The following is a 25274-nucleotide window of genomic DNA, read 5'->3' on the forward strand; positions in this document are numbered from 1 at the left end:
CTTGTCAAAGTAGTCACAATTATAGTGCCTCAAGTTCCCTATTTTAGTTTGCATGCACCTTGATTCCATATGGCAGAATTCAAGCATTATTAGTGAAGGCCAGCACTTGTACATGGTGAGAATGAAGCACACCTCCAAAGTCATTTTCCCAAAGGGAATTCTTATTCAATCCAATTTTAAAGGGCTACCAACGGAGACAAATACAAATTCAGAGCAGATCTTTCATCCTCTATCAGAAAAGCTGCTCTGAAAAAATACTTGTAATATGCTTGCAATTTAGGAAGCTCGTATTATACACCTGCAAATCACCTACTTGCTGAACTTAATCGAAATGAGCACATGATACTAAAGGGGTGATGGTGAGAGAGCACAAATTATGATATGTTGTCCATCTGGCCCATTCTCTGTGCGAAGTTATTAAAGCTGCAGTACAACTGCTTTCCCTTTTTCTTTTCTGAATGCTGAAGTAAAAGTTGAACGGTTTATCAATACTTTATATATGCCTTCTCTTCGTACCCCCACAGGCTGCACCCAAACTAATTCCCTGCTGTTCGACGTCCCCTTCTTCCCGTCCACTTCTTTTGTTCTACTCCTTTACCTTGTGGCTAGGATTTGCCACTGATCAGATTTTTTATGCATATTATTAATTCTGTCCCTAGAATTGATGCTCCTGACTGAAGACGCATGACAGAACTTTTTTCCTCATGCGTTCTTCTTTTCTTCTTTTACTATCCCTTGTTATTGATAAGAATGCGTTTCTTATAAGGACAGCTTGTTGTAAACACAAAGTTAAACAAACTTTTAGGTGGCTGTGTGTCAGTTTTATGCAAAGGTGTTGCTGGCTGCGATATAAACAATAAGAACTAGTCTCTGAGTTCATAAAAATGGGAACACTTACGTTCATATGCATCCAAAGGCTTTCTTTCTGTATTGAGAGTTAAGAAAAGGATTTTGTTTGTTGCTGCTGCAGGTGGTGTTTCTTGAGGCATCAGAAGCACGTGCAGCATTTAAGGGTCTAGCATATAAACGATTTAAGTAAGAGGCAGAAAGATCCATTGTCAATTTGTATTGAAGCAGACTGTACCCTCAGGAGTTTAACACATCATGCCTTTAATTTCATGTATTCAGTGCCATAATCATGTCGCTAATGGGCCTGAGCTTAAACTTTGATGTTTCAATTTCATGCATTGAATCTGCACATTTTGTTGATAGCCTTAAAAGTTTTTATAATCCATTAATATCTGTTTTCGCAGGAATGTTCCTTTGTACTTAGAATGGGCTCCGGAGACTATCCTAACTGGGAATTCTATTAAAGAAGCAGGATTAGTTGATAAAAAATCAACAATAGCCATAGGAGAAGATCAAGTCAAACGTGTAGTTGTGGAGCAACAGCTTACTGCCTCGACAGATGCAGATGCTGAATCTGACTTGTTAGAGGTAAACAGATTGACACAGCAAGGAATATATGTGGTTCTATATTTCTTAGTGTCCTTTGGGGTATGTGTACATATCTTGGGAGAAAATATTGGTGCGAAATTTCGAGCTGCAAGTGATGGTCTTCGTAAGCTTATTGATCCTTGCACATGCAGTCAAAGTCAGTGTTCATAAAAAATCTTAACTTCAAAACCACTGAAAGTACCTTGAAGAACCACATTCAGCAGAACATGAAAGAGGGCACCCTCCGGAGTGTGACAGTAAGTGATCTTCATTCATTTTGGTACTCCCTCTTGTCTGTTGACTTTTCTCAAAGTTTTCTTTTCAGAATTTGAAATACAAGCTCGCTGGACTCTCAAGGAAATTCATTTAAATACTTCGTAATGTTCAAAATGGGTCAATTTGGTTTTGTTTTCTACACATGAAAATCCAGTGATGAGAAAGAGCTTGGCAATTTGAGGTACATTGTCTGATGAAAGCTTTCTAGTTTCTTTGGTACATGGATGGGTTTGATGACATTTCATTTGCTTTGAAAATCTAGATCAAAATGAAGGCTGCAAAATCTGGAAAGGCCTTATCAATGGGGTTTGGATTTGTAGAGTTTGACAAGCTGGAGACAGCCAAATCTGTTTGCAAGCAGTTACAAGTAATTTCTATATAGCTCCTTTGATATCTTTCATGAAACAATTTCAATCTTTCATCAATCTTTGGAAGGAAAAAGTGGTAGAATCGTAGATTTTGATTCTTAAATTGATTTTTAAGCTTCTTCTGAGGTTTAACAGTGTGTAACCGGGCTACTGGGAACTAATGCAGGGAACAGTTTTGGAAGGGCATGCGCTTGTCTTGCAATTGAGTCAAGGGAGGAAGGACAACAAAACGTCCAAGAATTTACAGTCATCTGTGAACACTAGCAAAAATGAGAGCTCCACAAAGTTAATCGTGAGAAATGTAGCATTTGAAGCGACTAAAAGCGATCTTCGACAATTATTCAGTCCCTTTGGCCAGGTTGGTATGACGTGCTTGAAAGAAACCCTTGGGAAAGATATATTTTCTGGATTCTAAGAATTTCTGATTCTGCTCCATGTAACACAAAACTTGCACTTTTGAAAGTTGCATGTGTGCACAGATGTCCATTTGCACACGCATGTTCAACCTTTTTCTGCTCTCACAACACCGCCATGTATGGTTACATCACCTGTTATGGGTCCTTTTATTACATTTGATTCCAGGTACCCCTTTCCAAGGTCTCCTGCCACGCTCAAAATATCCTTGTCAGCCAAGGCCGCCTACCATGCTCTCCATGGTCAAAAGAGAGATCCTTGTCAGCGGATGTTTTGGACCTCAAAGTAAATTATGTACTGTCAAAATAAAACCAACTATGTGAACTGAACAAAAAATATGCTTTGAATGATGAGGAAGAGAGTGAAAAACCCATTTGTCCATAAAGTCAAGATGATAGGGTGCCTGTGGAGTATTACTGGTGCAAAAAGACTTGTTTTGAATCCTGGGCTTGCTCATCAAATTCTGGCAAACTGCAAGGAAAGCAGTGCAAATATGCAGCACATTCCAAATTTGACGATGTTGGTGAATACTTGGTGGAAAGGGACCAAAAGCCACTGCAGACTGATCCAAACTGTTTCCAAGTCTTCTTTGTGCTAACGAGAATACAGAAAAATGCAAGTGCACATTGTAAATGCCACATGTTTGGGAAGACCGTCTGAAAGTGCTGATTTTTGCTTTAGCAGGCCGTTTTGTAATCAAATCAGCAAGCCACAATTGTGCTTGGTGAATAACTGATGCACGTCCGGCTGCTTTCACCCATATTGGCCAATTTCCTTTGGTTAAACAGGCTGGAACTAATGTCAAAGTGCCGAAAACTGCTTGGAAGTTGACCATTTTGGTGGTGAACGTGAAATTGATTTCCAAAAGTGTACATTGTTAGATATCAATGCTTCATTTGGCTCTATGTCAGTCCTTAGTTGCTCAATCTATAAGGCACCCAAATGATATAAAGCCAATGAACATTTTGAGGATAGGGCCAAGATGAAGCAGGCTGACCTATGCGAGCAAGCCGAGTGCGAAACCACATTGCCAGGCAAGCTAGGGACCTAACAAGGAAGCAACATGCCAAAATTGAGGCCTAGGGATAGAAGGCCTGCATATGATCTGCCATGTGACAGGTTGATAGCCATCAGCACAAGGCAGGCTGCAGAGGGTCAGTCCTAGATGTACCTGCAGGTTTGGCCATTTGATCAAAGCACACGGCTAGGAAGCGGCTGCCATCTATTGCAACGATTCGCACTAGTACAGTTTTATTCTCCGTAACATCTCTCTCTCGTACGTATGATTAGTTATCCAACTTTATAGCATAATCACCTAGCTAGTTGCCTAGACCTTCTTGCTTTGCCAAGAAAGAATTGAAATATGATAGAAGAGATAATAGCAAATGCCAAGAGAGACAAAGCTAGCCATCAATTAGGTTAGGTTAATAAAAATATCCCACATTTGGAATTGTGTAACAAAATTGAAAAAGACAATATATATAATGAGAACCCTCATGCTAACCTTTTGGCGGGTGATACATACTTTATGTAAATGGCTGCATCGTGGTTGGGGATTTGTAGTCCACTTGTGCCACATAGAACAAGATGATAATGTGGTTCTTTTGGACATTAATCGGCATTAGAGCGAAGTTGGCTCCTACTCACACTGGGACGTGGCAAGCCTTTCCAATAGAACAACATATATTGCAAGCATGATGCTCACAAGTAGTGGATGTCACAAGATGGTGTTGACCTTCTACGGCATGACTTAATGACAAGGCAATGTGATTCTCTGCAGGGCGACCCATGATGTTGTTAGAGTAGTTGGGCAATTCTCAAGCGTGGTGACGGCATATAAAGACCTTGATGGACACCCACATCCTAGAAATTAGATATCAGAGAGTGCTAACTCAAATCTCACTTCTTTTCCTTATTTTGCACACAAGTGATTATACATAGAAGAAGACAATTAATGAACCATGCACATCAGAGTAGAATCAATAAATATGTATTGCTCCAGAGATAGACAAAATTTTGCACAAAGGTATGGATAGTGTGCCACTATCTAGCAGATAAGGTACCGCCGAGATTGGACCCCTGCCACCAGAAAACTGTTCTCCTACCTCCTCCTGGCACCTTCAAAACTCTATCAGCGTGTGTGCTCTCCAAGAGCTTTAGTGGGCTGAGTAGATGCCGTTCCTACAGGCCTCCTTGTTGCTCCGGTGGACCACCCCTTTTTCCCTCCCCAAAGAAAAGTACTTTCTATTAATCCTTAAAAAAAACTAACCATACAAATCAATCAACCGTGAGGCGCTGATCGTGGAAGAAAACACAAGGAGAAAGACTATCTATCAACCAGCGTGTGTTCAAGCCTTGCAAAAACGCGCCTGCTTGTCAGTGGTTGTTCTAGATCATGACGTCCCGCGCTCCCATATGGCGCACAGGGTGTACATAATGTCTTACTAGATGTCAACGAGAGTGGTCACTGCGGGGATCAGTCGGCCTCACATCATTGAACAATAGCGGGTGACCCAAATGTTCCAAGCAGTGATGCTGGATGTGGTCTCCCACAACCTGTCCTCTGGCAATGACACAAGGCGCCTCCGAGAAAGAGGAGTTGTGTCTTGTACCACTATTCGAAAGACCCTTTGACCTTGGATCGTGTAAGCTGAAGGCATGACTCCCCTTCGTCAGCCACACAACTATACCCCAAGTGAAGTCCCGCTACATCCTTTGTGTCCTGGTTACGATCCCGAGGGCCCCATACCAGATCCTCTGTACTACAGGACAGCTCCAAGGATTATGTGGGAGGTTTCCATATCACACTATCCACACAATGGTGGCACCTCCCATCAATGTGCATCTTCTCTAGCCAAGGACCGATGGATAATCCTCCATGGGCAGCCATCCAAATAAAATACGTAATCTTTCATGGCCTATGGCTTAATCCATAAGCGTGATCATAATTTGAAGATAAACTCGTGGTGCACTTTGCTACTCAATCTATTGGTGCTTTGCCACCACAATGTAAATATCCTAAGTCAAAGTACAATTGACCATTTATCTGATCATAATTAAAGAGTTTTCATATGTGTTAATTATGGTCAAAGAGTTCTTTTAATGGTCAAAGAATTGACTATGGTCAAAGATACTCGACTCTGGTCAAGTAAGCATGACTTCGGTCGGGAGACTTGGTTTATTACCAAGAGGGTTAACTATGGTTAACTAGAGAACCTTAGAGTTGACTACGATCAGAGAGTGTTGACTTCGGTCAACGAGACTTGGCATGCGCCAAGAGGGTTAACTACGGTTAACTAAGATGTGCCAACTTCGGTTGGAGAGTTGTGCCAACTTCGGTGGAGAGACTTGACTATAATTAAGGCGCCTCGACCCTTGGTCAAAGCCCCTTAATTATAATCAAGAGTGTTGACTCCAGTCAACTAGAAAATAAATATATTTATATATATATTTGGTATATGTGCACATGTGTTTAGTGGGGACGCCCACCATGACTAGGATTAGTCCATAGTGTGTTATTTGCATGCAAAGCGCTAACAATTAATGGGTGCCATGGTGGTGCGCTTTAATTAATTGTTGCAGATACTAGGAAGGGTTATTTTCCTAAGCGCTACAGAGCCTAACAAGCACCTAGGAGGCAGTTCATGTGACCAAGTGCTTCAAAGACTCTAGAATTGCCCCTAGAGGCATGTAATAGGACTTAGTCTAGATTTTAGACAAGTGGCATGTTGCCAATTTGAAATGAGCTTGAAGCTCTTGTAATATTGATTTTACGTTGAATTTTTGTGTCAGACAGCTCTACGCTGAGCTCTTGTAACAGATTTCTCTCTTCATGAATAAAGACCTTCGGGGCGGTCCAGCGCGACGATTTGTCCTGGGCCTAGTGTGTTTGCAGTTGGAGAGAGAGAGAGAGAGAGCATAACAGAGAATATTTGCAGTAATTATATCAACGAGGTTGCATTGGTATCAGAGCTTGGCTCGCCTTCGTTCTGAAGGGGGTGACGATCTAAAGCTATGGAGGCTAGTGTAGCAATTTTACGCTGAAGCACTTGGTCGTTTGACGACGTTGCTAGACATGGCGCTGAGTTTTATCACCCGTTGTATCACGGATTACATTGGCAGAGGGGTAGATATTGCAGCAATTGCCATCGACCAAAGTTTCTACGAACGTTTGTAATTCTGGGGCTTGAAAGCCACCATTGTTTGTCACAAGCTCAATAGGGCGGTTGTCTATTTGATGGGTGTCACCAATGCTGCCAAACGTTTCTTTTTCTTGGTGATGTGAGTGCTCTAAAGCATTGCATACTTCACTAGCCCAACGGACTATGTGAGAGCGTGATGGAAGCTGAAGGTCATGTTGCTATAGGCGATGCTCATCATACTTTGGCCAGAGAAAAAGGCGCATGCAGAGGCTCTCTAGACGCTTGGCGATGGCGCGACAATAGACGTGCAAAGGTTCTTGTTTTTTGCCGTTGATTCTTTGCACTGTACATAGAATCTCTTGTGATGGACGATGCCGGCCAGCCAGCTAAAGATGCAGAAGCTGACATGGCAAACAGCTAGGTTAGCAGGTGACGTGGCAGAGGACACCAGCTGATGTGGCAGGTATGCACAGAGCTGACGTGGTGCTTACATGTGGCACCACGTGTGGCTGACATGGCAGTGACACGTGGCATGTTGACATGGCACAAGCATGTGCAGAGAGCAGACATGTGACAGCCAGCCTGGCAGGCCAGTGGTTAAGTTAACTCTGGTTAGTTAACCCTGGTCAGAGGTCCAGTTAGTTGACCCAACCAAACCAGACGGGTTAGTGAAACCAGGTTTGACCAACTAACTCTGGGTGTAGTTAACTAGACTATAGCTTGTTAGCCAGACCACAGTGGGTTAAGGCCCTGTTGGGAGCCAACCAAACCAGACCAGAACAGAACCAGTCTGGTCAGTTTGACCAGACAGTAACCATCCAGTCACAGACTAACCAGACCAGAGCGAATTAGTCTGGTTAGTGTAACCAGCCGGTTATCCATCCAGATATTGTCCCCCCCACAAAAAAAAAAAAAAGACAGTTGCAGAGACAGTTTTGGCCATCAATTTTCACCTATCTGTCAGACTTTTACTGTCAGAAAAGTAGCAGAAAAGTAGAGAAATCAGAGATTTGCAGAAAAGAGAAAATGCATGCCTTTGTGCACTGGAAAGATGAATTAAAGGCATTCTGAGTGCTTTTTGCAGCAGCCAGAAAAGGGGCAATACAGTTGTTGATGTTTTGGCAACTTTGTGGGTTTATGCTTTGAGTTGACAGCCCATCACTGGCACAAGTTGTGAATGCAAGACACCTCTTGTTGAGGTACTTTCTCTTTAAAAAGCAAAGGCTGAGTGCATTAGTTGCATACACCGTGTGCGTGAGAGTTTGCATTAAAGATTTTGGTTGCAGAGATGGCTTCACAGCAACATGCCCAATCATCCCATGAAGGAATGGCAGAGCGTTATCAGGTACAGCAGGCTGAGACTGTACGGATAAATAAAGAGAATGCCTATAAAGAGTTGATTACTCAGTTGGGAGAGGCAACAAGCGATCCCTTGTTTCGTAGGATGGTACAACTTCTTTTTGAGGGAAAGCCAGAGAAGCCTCCCTTAGGAGCAGATAAGGATTAAGGGGTGGTGGGCAAAAAGGGGAAAAGAGCAGGTCCTTTTCCCAAGAAGAAGAAGGCGAAGCGTCATCACAGTTCCTCCAGTTCGTCTTCATCTTCTAGCTCTACCTCTTCACCCTCAACATCATCTGCTTCTTCAAGATTTTCAGAGTCGAAGAAGAAGAAGAAGAAGTCCAGCAGGAAGGAAGATACTAAAGAATTCAAGGATGGTGGGAAGTCGGTAAGATTTGCCACTTACAATGGCGAGTATGGCCAAGCTGAAAAGGCTATGCAGTTCATAAGGCAGTTTGATGTTGCCTTCAGCTTGGAAAATTTCAGTGAGTCCTCAAAGCTTCGTATGGTTGGTTTACACTTGACTGGTACAACTAGTGCACGGTGGATAGCTAAAACAGCCAACTATGTAGCCCCCAGGAAATGGAAGGACTTCAAGAAAGCTTTCTATAAACAATTTATTCCCAAACAGTTTCGGAATCATGTCCTTATGGGTTGGGAGAGCATTCATATGGAAGCACAAGATACAGTTGAGTCTTACAACCATAAATTTTGGGACGCATACTTGCAGATTTCACCTTTCAAGAATAGTTCTGATAAGACAATTCTCAGGAAGTACAGGGCCGGACTCACTTCAAAGATACAGGCCCAAGTGAACACCAAAGATATTAAAGAAATATCAGATCTCATGCATTCAGCCAATGTGGCTAGTCTCATGTACATGTAGGATCCCACTAGTGTGCCTTCACTACAGGTAGGGTTACCGGGGGATAAAAAGCCAACGACCCCCAAGTTTGAAACAAGAGAGTTTCCCAAGGCTCAGAAGAGGGGATTTCAGGCTCAGAAGCTGAGGGGAAACCAAGTGCAAAAGTCCTATAAGGAAAGACCACAGTTTACCCTGAACAGATTGAAACTTTCAGGAAAGAGGATAAATGCTTCAGGTGCGGCAAAGAGGGGCATGTGGCTGCCCAGTGCCCAGAAAAGCCTTCAACTTCGAAGGAAAAAGAGGCAGAGAAGCCACGGGGACCGCAAAAGCCAATGGCAGGAGGAATTCCTGACATATTGGGTCATGTTTCAAACCCAGAGGAACGAGAATCTCTGCTATCTTGGGGCAAAGTCAAAGACCAGCAAACGCTGATTTTATTTGATCCAGGGGCTACTGATAACTTTATATCAGAGGATCTAGGCGTGAGGCTGGGAATAAAGACGGAGGAGTTGGGCAACGCTTTGGATGCCGATCAGATGTTTTGTGGGAACCCTGTGCCAGTCACTCCCTTGATAGGGAAGCTCCGTCTTCATGTACAGAGTTATGTGGATCAAGAAGGCTTCTTCATTTCTCCACTGAAACACCAGGATGTCGTTTTGGGTATGCCTTGGTTTCATCGCAAGGCAGTGAAGTTGACTCTTCTTGAAAGAGTGTTGGAGTTTGTACATAGGGGCAAAGTACATTGTGTGGTTGCTAGGAATAGAGGGGAAACTATTCCCATTGTATCAAATAGTTTTGTTGGAAAAGAAATAAAGTCTACAGTTTCAGCTTACATGATTTTTGTAAAAGAGAGAGATGTGGAAATGCATGCTGAAATAAGTGAGGTAGATGAGAATAAATTTCAGTTTCTTGAAAATTTTAAAGATTGTTTTTCTGGCACTTTGCCTGGGGAACTACTCCCTGAGAGACCTGAGGATCATGGCATAGAACTTATTCCTGGTAGTGAGCCACCCAATAGGCCCATTCCTCCAAAATCTTTTTTCTCATCTCTTGGGTGATGCATAGACAGTCATCTTTCATTAAGTACCCATCTTTCAGGGAATAGTGACTGGTGGACTGCCCCTCTTGCATTTGCTGTAAGATCTCACCAAAATCTGCATCATTAGCATATTGCTCCCTCATATCTTCCAGGTCCTAATGATAATCAATAGTTACATTGTTGACCTGAGGTCTTCGAAACAAAGCATCTGCCACTTTGTTCCGAACTCCTAGAGTATGGACAATCTGAAAATGATACATTGACAACATATTTGCCCATTTCATATGCTTCTTGGAAAGTTTTGTTTGAGTCAAAAAGAATCTCAGACTTTGGTGATCTGTCTTAACTGTAAAATCTGCACCCAAAAGATAATGCTTCCAAGTATGGATGGCATGAATTACAGCCAATAACTCTTTCTCATAGATTCCTAGATCTCTCTATGCATCCTGGAGTCTCCTGCTCTCATATGCCACTACATGACCATTCTGATGCAATGCAGCCCCAACACATTCCCCACAAGCATCACAATCCACATGAAATGGCTGATACAAATCGGGAATTATTAAGATTGGCTCTGTGTGATGAATGCTGTCTTTTGTGGGATTCCCCATCTGAAAGCTGCATTTTTCTTAGTCAGATCGTGGAGTGGAGCAGCTATATCCGCAAAATGTCTGATAAATCTTTTGTTGTAAGAACACAAGCCTAGAAAACTTCGAACTTCATGCACAGTTTTCAGCTCTGGCCATTCTTGAATGGCACGAATCTTTGCTGGATCCATCCGTATCCCATCTTTGGATATTATATGCCCCAAGTAATGGATTTCTTCCAGGAAGAATTCACTTTTTTGGCTGTTTGCATAGAGCTGATGATTTCTCAGCTCTTGAAACACTATAGCAAGATGTACCTTGTGCTCTTCTTCAAACTTAGAAAAGACAATTATGTCATCGAAGAAGGTACCAGTGAACTGTCTGTAGGGTCGGAAGATACGAATCATCATCCTATTGAAAGTAGCTAGGACATTTGTCAATCCAAAAGGCATCACCAGATACTCGTATAACCCAAAAGTAGTGCGGAACGCTGTCTTATGGACATCCTGAGGCTGTATCCTCACTTGGTGATAGCCACTCTTTGAGTGTATCTTGCTGAAAACTGAAGATCCATTTAACTGATCCAGCATAGCATCAATGCGCGGAATAGGGAATCTATTCTTGATGGTGATTTTGTTCAGTGCGCAGTAGTCGACGCACATACAGAATGAGCTATCTTTCTTCTGTACTAGCAATACAAAAAAGGAGATGAACTGGGCTGAATCAGCCCCTTAGACAACAAGTCCTGCACTTGAGTCATAATCTCTTCTCATTGGGCCCTATGCTGGACATAGAGGAATTACAGAAACAACTCAAGCACTAGAGAGGTATTTCTTTTGGCCATGGATGCGGAAAGATATACATCGGTTTGTTACTGAATGCCTTACGTGTCAAAAAGTGAAGTATGATAGACGGAAGGCACCTGGCCTACTTATGCCTCTTGTCGTGCCTCAAGCACCGTGGGAAAGTATTGCAATGGATTTCATTTTTGATTTGCCAAGATCAAAGTCAGGGAATGATGGGATTTGGACAATCATTGATAGATTCAGCGAGCAAGCACATTTCATTCCGGTTCGCAAAACCATAAAGGGAGATCATATGGCTAAGCTTTTCATGGTACAGATCTTTAAACACCATGGTATGCCTAAGTTCAATGTCAGTGATCGAGATTCCAGAATGACCAGTCTATTCTGGAGAGCTTTATATGATAATATGGAGACGAATTTGAAATTTTCTTCTTCTTTCCATCCCCAAACAGATGGGCAAAGTGAAGTAGCAAATTCTATAGCATTGGATATGCTGAAATGCTACGCGGGTGACCAAGGTTCAAACTGGAAAAAGTACCTACCATTGGTAGAGTTCGCTTACAATAATACAGTACACATCTCTATAGGGAAAGCTCCTTTTGAGGTCATTTATGGGAAGGTGATTTTACCACCTATCCTAAGGACCAAATATGAAATATTTGCAGCTGATCAGTTTGTGAGAGACCTCCAAACAGCTTTCAGCCAAGTCCGGACAGCAATTGAAAGGTCTCAAGAGAAGCATAAAAGAGCTACAGATAAGCATAGGAGACAGTTAAATCTCAAGGAAGAGGATTCGGTACTTTGAAGTTCGAGAAAGCTAGGCTCCGCAAGTTTAAAGGCAAACAGAAAGTATATGAAAAGTTATCTTCGAGATACTATGGCCCTTTCAGGGTTACATAAAAGATTGATGAGGTTGCATACAGGTTAGCATTGCCAGAGCATTGGAGGATTCACAATGCATTCCATGTAAGTCTTCTAAAGAAATTACAGGGGCCAGAGCCTACAGAGCCAATATCAGAGGATCCACCACAGCTGGAGGAGGTCCTTCAACGAGAGCAGATTGTGTAGCATAGTGTGCGCCAAGGCCCTCAGGGCAAGGAGTTTTATAGGTATCTTGTAAAATTCAAGAATTATACGACATTGATGGATGAAGGCATGTTGTCTGATCATCCACAGCTTTTGGATGTTTACAAAGAAGCTTTTTAGTTAAGGTTAACTAAATAGAAGTCGAGGGGATGTCACCACAATATAAATATCCTAAGTCAAACTACAGTTGACCATTTATCAGATCATAATTAAAGAGTTTTCGTATGTGTTAATTATGGTCAAAGAGTTCTTTTAATGGTCAAAGAATTAACTACGATCAAAGATAGTTGACTTTGGTCAAGTAAGCTTGACTTCGGTCAAGAGACTTGGTTTATTATGAAGAGGGTTAACTATGGTTAACCAGAGAACCATAGAGCTGACTACGGTCAGAGAGTGTTGACTTCGATCAACGAGACTTGGCATGTGCTAAGAGGGTTAACTACGGTTAACCAAGATGTGCCAACTTTGGTTGGAGAGTTGTGCGAACTTCGGTTGGAGAGACTTGACTATAATTAAGGCGCCTCGACCCTTGGTCAAAGCCCCTTAATTATAATCAAGAGTGCTGACTCCGGTCAACTAGAGAATAAATAAATAAATAAATAAATATATATATATATATATTTGGTATATGTGCACATGTGTTCAGTGGGGACGCCCACCGTGACTAGAATTAGTCCACAGTGTGTTATTTGCATGCAAAGCGCTAACAATCAATGGGTGCTATGGTGGTGTGCTTTAATTAATTGTTGCACGTACTAGGAAGGGTTATTTCCCTAAGCACTACGGAGCCTAACAAGCATCTAGGAGGCGGTTCGCGTGACCAAGTGCTTCGAAGACTCGAGAATTTTCCTTAGAGGCATGTAATAGGACTTAGTCTAGATTTTAGACAAGTGGCATGTTGCCAATTTGAAATGAGCTTGAAGCTCTTGTAATATTGATTCACGTTGAATTTTTGTGTCAGACAGCTCTACGCTGAATTCTTGTAACAGATTTCTCTCTTAATGAATAAAAACCTTCGGGGGGGTCCAGCCCGACGATTGTCCTGGGCCCTAGTGTGTTTGTAGTTGGAGAGAGAGAGAGAGAGCATAACAGAGAATATTTGCAGTAATTATATCAACGAGGTTGTATGCTTCCTCTTATTTGAGGTTGTTAGTTGGAGGCGACAACAAATGCATGTTGTGTACGAGAAGAAGGGCACCTCACTAACCCTCTTTGCGTGCCTACTCGTGAAGGCCAAAACCACCCTCTTGGATCCCACTGCACCTTGCAAAGAGACTGGCCCTCCCATAAACAAAGACACCACTTTGCCCCATTGTGACCCGCCGTGATTGGAGCTGGTTCAAGCTTGCAACTGTGATATCCGCCAACAATCACTGACAAGCAGGATCATATGATTGAAGGGCCCAATCTTTCAGACAGTCAATAATTTGAAGACGTGGTACTGGCTGAAAATCATATAGCGTTTGAGATAATATGTGCCAAAAGGGTCTATAATGCTGTTCCAACCCACAAACTTTCTGATTGCAGATGGAAGGATAACACCATGCCTTCTGGACCTAACACATCTCACAAGGCATATGCCTTCCAACCAAATAAAATACAAGTGATGGGTCTTTTGTAAGGCCAAAAGAAGTGTAAAGACCTTTGACCAATTAAGGCCGCAAAGCGTTACCAAGGAAAGTATCCCTGCCATTCCATTTGCATGTGAGAGACAAAAGGAAAACCCTTAACCCTGCCATGAATATATCCAAGGAGAAAATCCCAATGAGCAGGGTGCCAGTGACTAAAAGCATTTGTGGTCAAATGCAAAAGCAAGTGCCTCATCATATGCGACTGCTTGCGTGCGCGTGGACACATACACACTCACACAATGGTCTGACCCATTGGTGCAATGAAGGGGATAGGGGCTGAATTGGTGAAGCCCAGAGATGGCAGGAGAGGGGGAAGAGGAGAGGGGAGAGGGAGGAGAAAGAGAGATAGGAGGGAAAGGGGTAGAGGGAGAAAGAAAGAAAGAAAGAAAAGAAAGAAAGTCTATTAATGTCAACTGGAGACCAAAAGGTCTATGGGACAGCAAAAAACCGTCTAGTACATCTGCTTTAGGGAGGGCACATGGCAGCTCCCAACGAGTGAGGGGAAGAGAGAGATAGAGAGAGATTGGGAGAGAGAGTAGGCAGCATGTAGGAGGAAGGAGGTGGGAGTAGATAGGATTAGATGTCACATCAAAATGGTGTCCTTGTACATGAGAGGATGGTACTTACATAGTACCTCCTTAGCCCTTTAGACCCCTCTATCTTGCAAACACCCCAAATACTAATTATCCCTACCCCCACTAACTTGACCCACTTTTGGCCTTCATTACAACCATCCCTCCTTTAAAAAAATAATTGTCTTCAAAATTGCGGTCCCCTGCTGTAAAGAGGACATACGCCATCATACATACCACCAGGTTCAAAAGGAAATGTAATACATGCATGTGCCTTGGGTGTTTAGGCACCTTCGGGGTCATGTGGGTGGTAATCTCTCTTGCCACGATCATCATCATGAAACTCCATAATCACATAAGTTCCATCTGTCCCCATGTTTTTGGTTCTGCACACCTCATTGTGCTTTGCTGTCGACTTTTCTCCACATGTAAAGCATTGATTGCTTTGCCATATACCCTCAATGGTAGCTTCCATGAGCGCTTCAATGAGCTGTCTTTGCATTGCATCTCTGGTTATGTTGTGTTTGGCAAATGTCAAGAACTGAAAATCATCTTCATTATAGCTGCTCAAACAGCTCCATAAGCTTCTTCAATACCCCAACATGACATGGATCTAGAATTCTGACAACACAAGGCATCCAATATTTGGATGCTAGTAGCATACATGTCTTTCAGACGGCTTCCAGGTGCATCTAGCCTGTGAACAGCAAAATAATCTAAGAGATACGAATAAGGCCTGCTAGGAGTCATTTAGGCATGGTCCCATAAACTTTCCTTGTCCTCACTGGAGACACGAAAGTCCAACCCTCAGACAACACAATGATCAAACACATTGTTTGAACCTATTTCGGTAGACCAAGGAGGGGGCATTGGATGAAACAACAAAATGCTAGATCTTGTTTGACCTCCATTTGCTTCGGGCTGAAAAGGGTTAGCTGTTCCATGTTGCTGTGGTAGTAAGAAGACAACACAAACATTTTTTTTTCCCGAAAAAACAGTGCTGATTATATTACTTCGAAAAAACAAGATACATGGGGTCAGTTTTGCAGCTGACGGGGCTGCGTTCACAAATCGGACGCAGCCCTAAGTGGAAAGAAAAAGCTCTCTCTCACGGAGGGATCAGGCGGGTATGAATAAACAGCCAGAGAGGCGGTGAATAGCGCCACTGAAGGCCCTGAGAAGTATGCTCGAAGAAGAGGCCCTGTGTATCCCAATCTCGAAGGAAACGTCTCCGCTTCTCCCGGCCAGCCCGGGAATCCCCCTGTATCTAGTCCCACTGGCCTCTGAGTGTGTGGATAATCTCGCTCCAGATGTCGGCCATGATCTGGGCAGTCGAAAGAGAGGTACCACCGAGGATCTGCGCGCAGTGCGAGGTCCAAATGTGCCATCCGACGATGCTGTTAATAATCTCCCAGACTGGCTGCCTCTCTTGAGATCCTATGTCCGCCTCTGCCAAGTGCTGCGGGATGCCCTCAAGCGGCCCCCAAGTCCCCTGTGTGATAAGGAACATGGGGTCCTGCGGGCCTGCCTTGAACAACTGATGATAGCCAGGTGTGGTGCTGCACCAGCAGAACGCGCCCCAGGTGATCAAACCTAACTCCGGTGCTGCGCGAGTAAGGATCACGAAGGTCCACCTCCGCACGTCCTGGGCGCGAGTGCAGCTCCACAGGCAGTGCTTTGGTGACTCCTCGTCCTCATGACAAATCTGACAAAGTCCATCCTGACCAATCTGCCGCAACCAGCTCCCCACTGGAAGACCCTTGTGGGCGAGTAGCCAAAGGAAGTAGGAAATCTTCCGCGGCCCAGCTCTCCCACAAGGCCTTCTAGAAGGCCTGCAAGAATAGCCTGGAGATACCCTGAGCATACCAACTGGGCCGCTGGATGGGCGGGCAGCTCTGCATCCTCCCGAGAACTCTCTTGCCCAGTGTCGTGCTGTAAGCGAAGAAAGGGGTCGGCCCCTGGCCTACCACAACCTCTGGCCATCTCCACTCACCTGGGTCCCAATCAAGCTCGTCCCTCCCAAAGCCAGAGGCGCCATAACTGCAGCTGATCCTGCTCTATACTAGGATCGATCCGCCAAACCTTCCCCACGAGGCCTACGACACGAACCCTCTGCCACGAGAGAAGGGGGTCGATGAGCACACCCTCTCTCCTGAGTCGGCCGTCCCCCAAAACCGCGAAGAAGGATACAGAGGTGTCGTCCAGCCGGCCTGCAACCACCAGTGGGATGCCACGGGGGGTGAACTGTCCAAGCCAACGGGCATCACCAGGCATGAGGATCTGAATCTCGGGTGAAACCAACCAATCGGCAGGAATCGCTCCGTCTCTCTCTGTGCATCTCGCCTGAGCTCCACGGACACCTTCGGCTGCGGCTGCTAGAGCAACGGTCTCCAAGTGTCTGTAAGTGTCCCTCCAAACTCGAAGGGACTGGGCTGGCCCCCGCATCCAGCCGTCCCACGGGATAGTGACCTCTCCCCTAGCTGAAGGCCCAAGGTATCTCTGACCTGATCGTTCCAGATGAGCGGCTGGCGGTCGATCTCCTCCTGACTGCTAGGAGGGGACTGGAGGAGACTGAGACGGAGTCGCCTCCAAACCGTGAGAAGGCTACGAATGAGCGGGGAGCGGGGGTGAGTAAGCGGTGTAGAGGTGAAGATCCACCGGCGGGACGGTAGCCACTCTCCACCTCGGCGCGGGACGCAAGAACCGATCCCCTGTTGAAGTAACATCTTCCACGTTTGCCTCCCCGGGGTCAAACCGCGGATAACTAACTTACCCAGCAGGGCCTAACTCTGAAGCTCAGGATCAATGACCCCCAAGCCACCCTCAGCCTGCGGAAGAATGACTGTCTACCAGGCTACCCTGGCTCTGGTATCTCTGAGACCATCCCCCCCAGACCACAGGAAATTCCGGACCATCCTCCTGAGCTGTGCCACGCAGGATCTCGAGAAGCACCAACAAGAGGCCACATACTAGGCCGTGGCCAGGAGAACCTCGTTGACTACAAGAGCACGACCTGCAAGAGAGAGCTTAGTAGTGCTCTAGAAAGCCAACTTCCGTCGAATGGAATCTAGCACCGGGAGAAACTGCTGAGCTAGCGTGATGTCCAGGCCGACCTGAAAGCCGAGATACCTAGCAGTCTGCCCCCGCGGGATCCATTTGAAACCCAAAAACCTCCCCCACTGTGAGCATGCCCGAGGGTTTGTGAGAAAACCAACTGATTTGTTCCAGCTGATTTTCGCACCGGCTGCCGAGCAGAAGACCTCTAAGGCCAGCCTCACCCTCTCCAGCATCATCTCATCATCCTGAACATACAGCGCTGTGTCATCTGCATACTCCGAGTCCAGGAGCTCTGTGTCCTCCCTGATGGGAAGGCGAACACCCCGGATCCCTGTCGACCTCGTCCAAAGATAGTATGTCATCGCCTCGGCGAAGAAGAGAAACAGGTAAGGAGCGAGGGGGCAACCCTGACGCACTGATCTCTCCAATCGAAATCGCTCTCCCATCCTGCCGTCGATGATGACCCTGCTGGAAGCTGTCCTGTATAACGCTGAGATACCCTGAATCCAACCTACTGGGAATCCAAGTCTCTCCAAAGTACCCTCTAGGAAGGACCAGTCCACTCGATCGTAGGCCTTCTCAAAGTCGAGAAGTAGGATGGCTAAGTGTGACCCGCTGTGCTGAGCCCACTCCGTCGCCTCTGAGAAGGTGAAGACATTATCCAGGATACTGCGATCCTGGACAAAGCCTGTCTGAGTGTCATGAATAAGGTCAGGAAGTAGTGACCGAACTCTGGCGTTGATCATCTTGGCAAGGATTTTGTAGGCAGTGGTGAGGAGAGTGATCGGGCGCCACTGACAGATCTCCTGTCGGTCTCCTCCCTTCGGGACGAGGCAAATCAATCCCGAAGAGAGGCTCTCTGGCATATGTCTGCTGCTGAAAATCCTCTGGAGGGCTGCTAGGAGGGGCTGATGGATCTGATCCCAGAAAGAGGTGAAGAAAGCGCGAGAAAGCCCATCCTCGCCAGGGCATTTCTGCCCATCGATGGCCATCAAGGCCTCTTGCATCTCGACAGTGGTGAACGGTGCCATCAACTTCGTCTGCATGCTGGGCTGAACAAGGGCTGGAATGTGCCTCCACACCTCCTCGCGGGAACGTCTAGTATGGGGGGCAAGCTGCTCCTGCTGGAAAAGAGTCCTGTAGAAGTCGGTAGCCAACCCCAAGACCTCTTCTTGGTCGGTAATGATGTGCCCCTCCGCTGTCCTAAGACTCCGGAGCTGGTCACCTGCTGCCCTCTGGCCATGCGTCTTGAAGAACTCTTTGTTCATCCGGTCGCCCTTCCTAGCCCAGTAGGAGAGGGAGGCGTGATAAGAAAACTAAGCGACGCTGGAGAGTCTCCTCAAGAAGGGCTCTGGCTCGAAGGGCCTGGATCCGAAGCTCCTCCGAACCCGGAGCTGCCTGCTGGAGTCGCTGAATGGAGGCGAGGTCCCTACGAAGAGCTCTCTCTCTGCCCCACCACTCCTGGTGAACCTGGAGTAGGAGTATATCCAAGCGACCAATCATTGTTGGTTGAAGTTCCTGTCACAAGATGAGCTTCCTAGGACCACGGGTGCCAGAAGAATGAAACCCGTTCACGTTCCAGGAGACGAGGTGTAAGCTCATGATGAGGACTGGTAGGCTGCGAACAACTGTCTGCTCGCGGCTGAGGTCGGTGAAGAGGCTGGTACTTTGAAATGAAGGTGTTGACGCTTTTGTGAGGGTTTGGAGGGGGAGGCGGGGTCATCCTGCCCGTTCTTCAAAACTTTTAGCAAAGGCGTGAGGCCTTTGGTGCAATGGACAAACGCTTTCTCGAGCCAACTCGAGATCTCTAAGGTAGTCATCCCGTAGAAGGCGCGAAGTTTCTGAGGAGTCCAGGCTCTGACATCCTGGGGGAGGGGCCACGACAGAGGGGGCCTGAGGATCACAATCAATCTGAAACGCTTGGCGGCGCATTGACACCGCAGGTGCACGTCACCCTCGGACCACTGAGTCTCGAGAAGCTGTCCACCCGACGGGCCTATCCAAGAGCAAATCTGACCGTGCGTCTGCTCTCTGAGAGCCTCCCAGATCGAGTCGTCTGTCCAAATCTCGGTGCTGTTGCTGAGAAAAGTGAAAGCAAAGCTGGGGCCATCCCTCGGGGCCAAGGCTGCGAGCTTCCCATCCGCCCCTTTACGGAGCAGGAAGATACTGATGTCGAGGCAAGCTGGGAAGGTCCCGAGGTCGGCCACATCCAAATAATCCCAGGGACCGGACCTGTAGAAGTCGCGAGGAAGCTCTCTCTCCTGGAGCTGAGGCCCGCCAGAGTCTGCAACTGAGGGGGCCGGGCTAGCAGACAAGGAAGACTGCTCCAGGGGTGGTGCAGTCTCGGGGTGCCCTGCCTGGGGTGGGGAAGGGGAAGGAGGTTGAGGGGTAGGCAACTCAGACTCCACGGAAGCGACTAGCGGGGGGGGGCGGAGGAGGGGGAGTGGGGGCTGCACGCGGCTGAGGAACCACCAGTGAAGCTGACACTGCGGAAGAGCTGAGAGGGGCAGGGGAGGAGGGATGGGGTTGGGGCTGGGACTGGGGCTGAAGAGGAAGAGGAGGGGGCTGAAGAGGAAGAGGCGGGGGTTGATGCTGCGGGTCGGAAAAAGGGGACTGCGGCTGGGGTAGGGGCTGGGGCTGAGTGGAAGGGAGCTGGGGATCGGAAGAGAGGGGGACCTGAGGCTGCGGAGGGTGGGCTACAGACGAAGAAGAAGCTCTCCCAGGACCCTGGGGCTGCTGCCTGTCAGGTCTCTGAGGCGCTGCTGCAGGCTGGGTAACCTCTGCCTCCTTGCCTTTGTCAGAAGTCTTCTTATTCTTTCCTCTTTTTCTTCTGACCTCGGTCCAGCCCCCAGCCACCTCTGGACCGGACTCCGGCTGCCTCTGCTCTTCCTGACGTGGCTGCCCGGAGGGAGGGGGACGGGGAGGCGGGGGGGGCGGGGGGGACCGAGAAAAGCTGGAGAAGCGTGGACAAGCAGCAGCCAGGTGCCTAAAGCCGTGACACCTCAGGCACTGGCCTGGCTGTCCTGTGACTACCATGCTCTGAGTAATGCTGCCAGCATCTGTCACGATCTCAATCACTGCAGGGAGGGACGCAGGGTCTGCCACAGCCACACGGACTCTGGGAGCTCCTGCCGCAGCAACCGCGTCGACGAAAGTGTCATGCATCACCCAGCCAAAGTGGGAACCCAGGTCCTTGACTATCGGCCGCAACTCAGCAGCAAGGCCTGGAAAAACTAGCGTCACTGGGTGGCGAGGTATGCGGAAACGAGCATCAAAGTCCGCTGCGCTGAATCCTCGGTACCAAGGGACTATCATGATGATCTTTCCATCCACAGATGTGGGGGAACCAGCAATCAAGTTGCTCGCAGCTTTCGCAGTAGAGTTTAAGCCAGAAGATGTCCCTTCTCATAAGGGCCACCTCCTCGATGTGGCTGTCCTCTAGCATAAGAGTGGATTGAAGCCAATCCCTGATGGCTGGTCTGGAGGGAGAGTGTCCAATGACTCTGCCATAGACTGAAGTGAGGGCAAAGTCATTGGCAACCTGTTGTACTGGAGACGACTGTCGCTCTGTCAAGATCACGCGGTAGGCATCTAGAGAGGGAGGGTCCGGCTGGGCCTCCGGTTCCGGGCAAGGAGCCGCCATACCGCCAAGATAAACTGCGAGACCTCCGATGAGGAAGAGGCTGCCACCAAAAAAGGGGGGGGAGATAGACGAGGGATGGAGCTTGGGTGTGAGGGAGGAGGATAAGGCGAGGCGAGGCGAGGCAGGGCGGAAGAAGAGGAGGCGATGGCGGGGTGAGGCAAGGCGGCGGGTATAGGGCGGGGGGGCGAGGCGAGGGCGTGGCGAGGCGAGGGCGGGGGGTGGAGGTCGAAGGCGAGGGCGGGGGGCGGAAGGCGGAGGGCGAAGGCGAGGGCGGAGGTCGAAGGCGAGGGCGAAGGGCGGCGGGTGGAGGCGAGGGTGTGGGGCGAGGCGAGGGCGTGGTGGCGGAGGCAAGGCGAGGGGCGCGAAGCGAGGGCGAGGGGCGCGAGGCGAGGGCGAGGGGCGCAAGGCGAGGGCGAGGGGCGAGGGGCGCGAGGCGAGGGCGAAGGTGAGGCGGAGGAAGGTAGGGAGGTAGAGGCTACGGAGAGGGGGAGGAGGGCTCGCAGGAGCACCTGGGTTAAGACAACACAAACATGCACGGAGAACAAAGGCTATCAGCCATATGCAACCCAAAGTGCATGTGCTGACCCATAGTCTTGCGTATGCATGCTAGATCGACTGCATCTGAGCATCATTGAGTAAATCATCTTTGCCATAGTCCTCAAGTACAAATAACCAAGATCTAGTCAAGCCCTCTGAAGAGTACGCCTTCTTTGTTGAAGGAGAGGCATGAGCTTGCATACGTTGATATTCAAGATGTGTTGCAACCAAATCTATAACCAAATTACCATTGGCTGGCTGGATGCTTCTGCCCCTTTTCCCACACAACATCAGCAGGTTGCATGTAGCATGAACATTAAACTTGGAAATACAAGGCCTAGCCATACATTCTCATGCAATCATTCCGTTCCAACTGTCTCCTTCAAGCTGAGGTAGATCTTTTGCAAAGCTTCCTCTACTTAAGCTCTCCATACAAGGGACAATTTCCACGATATCATTGCAGGGTTTCCAATCAGCTGATAAATCAGGTTCCACATATCCTCGTTGTGAATCGACTGAAATAGTGGCATGCACATAAGGCTCTATAATGCATTACCCCATGAAAAGAATTGCATCAAAATTTTCAGATCCATTGCCACAATGCTCAAATCTGGAAGTCCAATGGCTTCATTTCCGTTTAGGCTTGAAAGCATGTCTATTGAGTAGCCATTCATTTCAACATCATGTTTCCCTTCTATGATTACATTTTGCATGTGGCAATGAAGAAACTAGCAAACATATGGGTGATCTCCCAATGATATCAACGTGGTATCTGCAAGTTACTGGTAGGAAACTTCGATGAACTAGAAGTAATAGTCCTGACATCACCCTCATGGGTCTGTTCAGCCTCATCATGTGCACACGGATTTGCTTTTGGGAGTGCCAATATATGGCTGTTGTACCAAGTACGAGGACACCCTTGCAAAGTTCTGCCCTCGCATTTACAACAATCCTATGAGATGCCATTGTTTTCCTAATGGCTGCTAAGTGTAGCAAGCAAAACTCCCAACTATACTCACCTAGTGAGCAGCAGTGAAGGGCATCAGTTATGTTGAAGTTGTGGCCGTATTCCCCACTATCATGCTCCTGAATGTGTTGTGACATAACTTCAGGACTAAAACTGTCTTGCATATCTTTTTCATGCTGCACAAGCTGCTCCTTGTCACTGTGGGTAAGTTTACTTTGGCATCCCTTGCTATCATCTGTATGGTCTTCTATATTTTCATCCTTCATGGAGACCATACAATGCTGAATACTCTCCTCAAAAACTTTGTCCTCAAAGTTTGCATGCCTAGAAGGATCGAGTGTAAGTGCATCCACATCCTTGTCTTGCTGTGCATCTTCATCAATATCACAGATTTGCTCATCATTGCTTAGCGGCTCATCTATCTTTTCATGCATCAGGTCTGCTTCATTGTCACGGTTATGTAGGCTAATTTGAATATAGGCATTTCTTCCATCAGTGTGCTGAATTGCCAGGGCATCATCTGGAACAATGTATCGGTCCTGCAAACTGATATAACAGCCCCCTTGCTGTCCATATTTGTTTCCATCATGTGGGCCGCTACTTTTATTTGAGCAGCTATCCCAACATAACCCTTTTGTAATCGCAGCTGCAATAGCCTGGAAACAACCAGATTTTGGTCTTGCATATTGAGGCATCTTCCATGGCTTTGAAGCATGATTTTGCTGCGTACTAGAGAGAGGCATAGCATGGCTAGGCTGCATAGCTCCTCTAGGCATCATAGCTCCAGGAGACTCTTTGGGTGGATCGATATCCTTCCCATCCCCATCGTTTTGGTGCATAGAAGGAAGTGTGGGCTGCTTTCCCATCGATTGCATTGCAATGTGCAAAACCTCTCCGACCTGCTCATAAATTTGTTCGCCGATTTATTGGCCCACCTATTTCTTTGCCGTGCTTTGAAGCATCACCGATGAAACATCCATGAAGTTAGCCCTTGTGCCATCCAGCATGTGCATTGCAAAGCTAGGAGGTATACCCTTGGGTGCTCCCAAAATGACAGCTTTTGATTCTTGCTGTTAATAACCATTTAAGCTGCTATTTTCATTAGAACACTTCTCCCCACAACATCCTTTAGTATTTGCAGCTGCAGTCACTTGACAACAACCATAGTTTTGTCTTGTATCCAAAGGCATCATCCATGGCTCTAAAGCATGGTTTGCTTGCATGCTAGGGAGTGGCATAACATGGCTAAACTACATTATAAGCATTGTCCTGACTACATTCTCCCCAAATGTTGGGTGTTTACTATTATAGGCTTGCATAGCCTTTGGCATCACTCCCCTCGGCATCATAGCTCCAACAACAGGCTGCTCTATGGCATTTGTATCTCGACATTTAGCATAGGACATCTGTGTCAAATATAACAGCTGAATATGTAAGGTACAACCACCATCATATATATCCCGACCATGCAAGGTTTTTTCTGCTTGCAGTGCACTAGCCTGTGAGGCAAAATGCATTTCAGCTTGCAGTCCACCTGAAACTTGATGCATAACAATCTTCTCAATAAGCCCAAAAGGCAAAAATACCTGATGCAACACATCCAATGTAATGGGGTACAACATTATTGTGGATGGCAATCAAAAGGATTCCATGCAGCTGTGAATCATCCCCACTTTGAAGGTGCCCTAATCTTTTTGCATGCTGCATAAAGCATGCTGCATAAAGCCCTGCATAAGCTGTCCAAAACTAGAGGCATGGTATCCCATGTTCCCTTCAGAGCAAGTCGAAAAGTATCGTTGTGGTCTTTCCAAAGAGCTGAGGGACTATTGTACTAAGACACATTTCCAGCATGTCACAGTTGTTAGAGAATGCCAGCACAGCTTACTCACTCATGCAGGGTAGAGTCTGAGGGTTTCAAAAGCAACTTCAAGGAGGAGCCAAAGAAACCACACCAAGCTGGAAAAGTCCCTCTTAAATCAAAGTTTGTGGCAAGACAAAGGAGAAAACAACAGCCCTCTTCTCTCACTCCTGAAGAGAGGAATAAGTTGTTTGCTGAAGGGAGGTGTTTTCTCTGCAAAGAGACGGGTCATAGGGCAGCAGATTGTCCTAACAAGAAGAGGAAAGAACCTGCAGCAACTCGGGCTGACTCTAATAAAGGCACAAGAGAGGACCCCAGATACAAGAAACTCAAGTCAAGTGTTGGCCACATTCCTGACATCATTGGGGGTGAGCATGATGAGAAGAAGACATAGATGTTCAGAGCATGGGGCAAGCTACGGGATCAGCATTGTTTGTACTTCTTTGACTTAGGAGCCAAAGCAAATTTTATAACTACTGAACTTGCAGCTCAGTTGGGTCTTCGACCATAGGAGATTGGCCCTCTTTGTGAGGCCAACATGGCTAATCCGTAGCATAGTACACCTGTCAATCCTATCATAGGGAAGCTAGGGATTCAGATTCAGGGATGTTGGACTATGAGGATTTCTATGTTATGCCTTTACCTGAGTGTGAT

The 25274-nt window shown here is 46.8% G+C and overlaps 1 protein-coding gene and 1 pseudogene across 1 annotated transcript in view; both read left to right on the forward strand.

Annotated features, from left to right (window-relative positions):
* Nucleotides 1-25274, forward strand: part of LOC147886850 (nucleotide/nucleic acid binding protein) — a 55222-nt gene that overhangs the window by 21189 nt on the left and 8759 nt on the right. The window contains exons 9-13 of the mRNA XM_087394431.1: nt 971-1035; nt 1254-1437; nt 1590-1694; nt 1976-2080; nt 2248-2439. Of these exons, the coding sequence (XP_087250557.1) occupies nt 971-1035; nt 1254-1437; nt 1590-1694; nt 1976-2080; nt 2248-2439 (651 nt within the window). The remainder of the gene's footprint in view (nt 1-970; nt 1036-1253; nt 1438-1589; nt 1695-1975; nt 2081-2247; nt 2440-25274) is intronic.
* Nucleotides 7009-13331, forward strand: LOC147886851 (uncharacterized; annotated as a pseudogene).

The sequence above is a fragment of the Dipteris shenzhenensis genome, chromosome 23 (assembly GCF_047967505.1).
Source record: "Dipteris shenzhenensis isolate YYH24624 ecotype China chromosome 23, Dip_SZ_1.0, whole genome shotgun sequence".
Classification (NCBI taxonomy): domain Eukaryota; kingdom Viridiplantae; phylum Streptophyta; class Polypodiopsida; order Gleicheniales; family Dipteridaceae; genus Dipteris; species Dipteris shenzhenensis.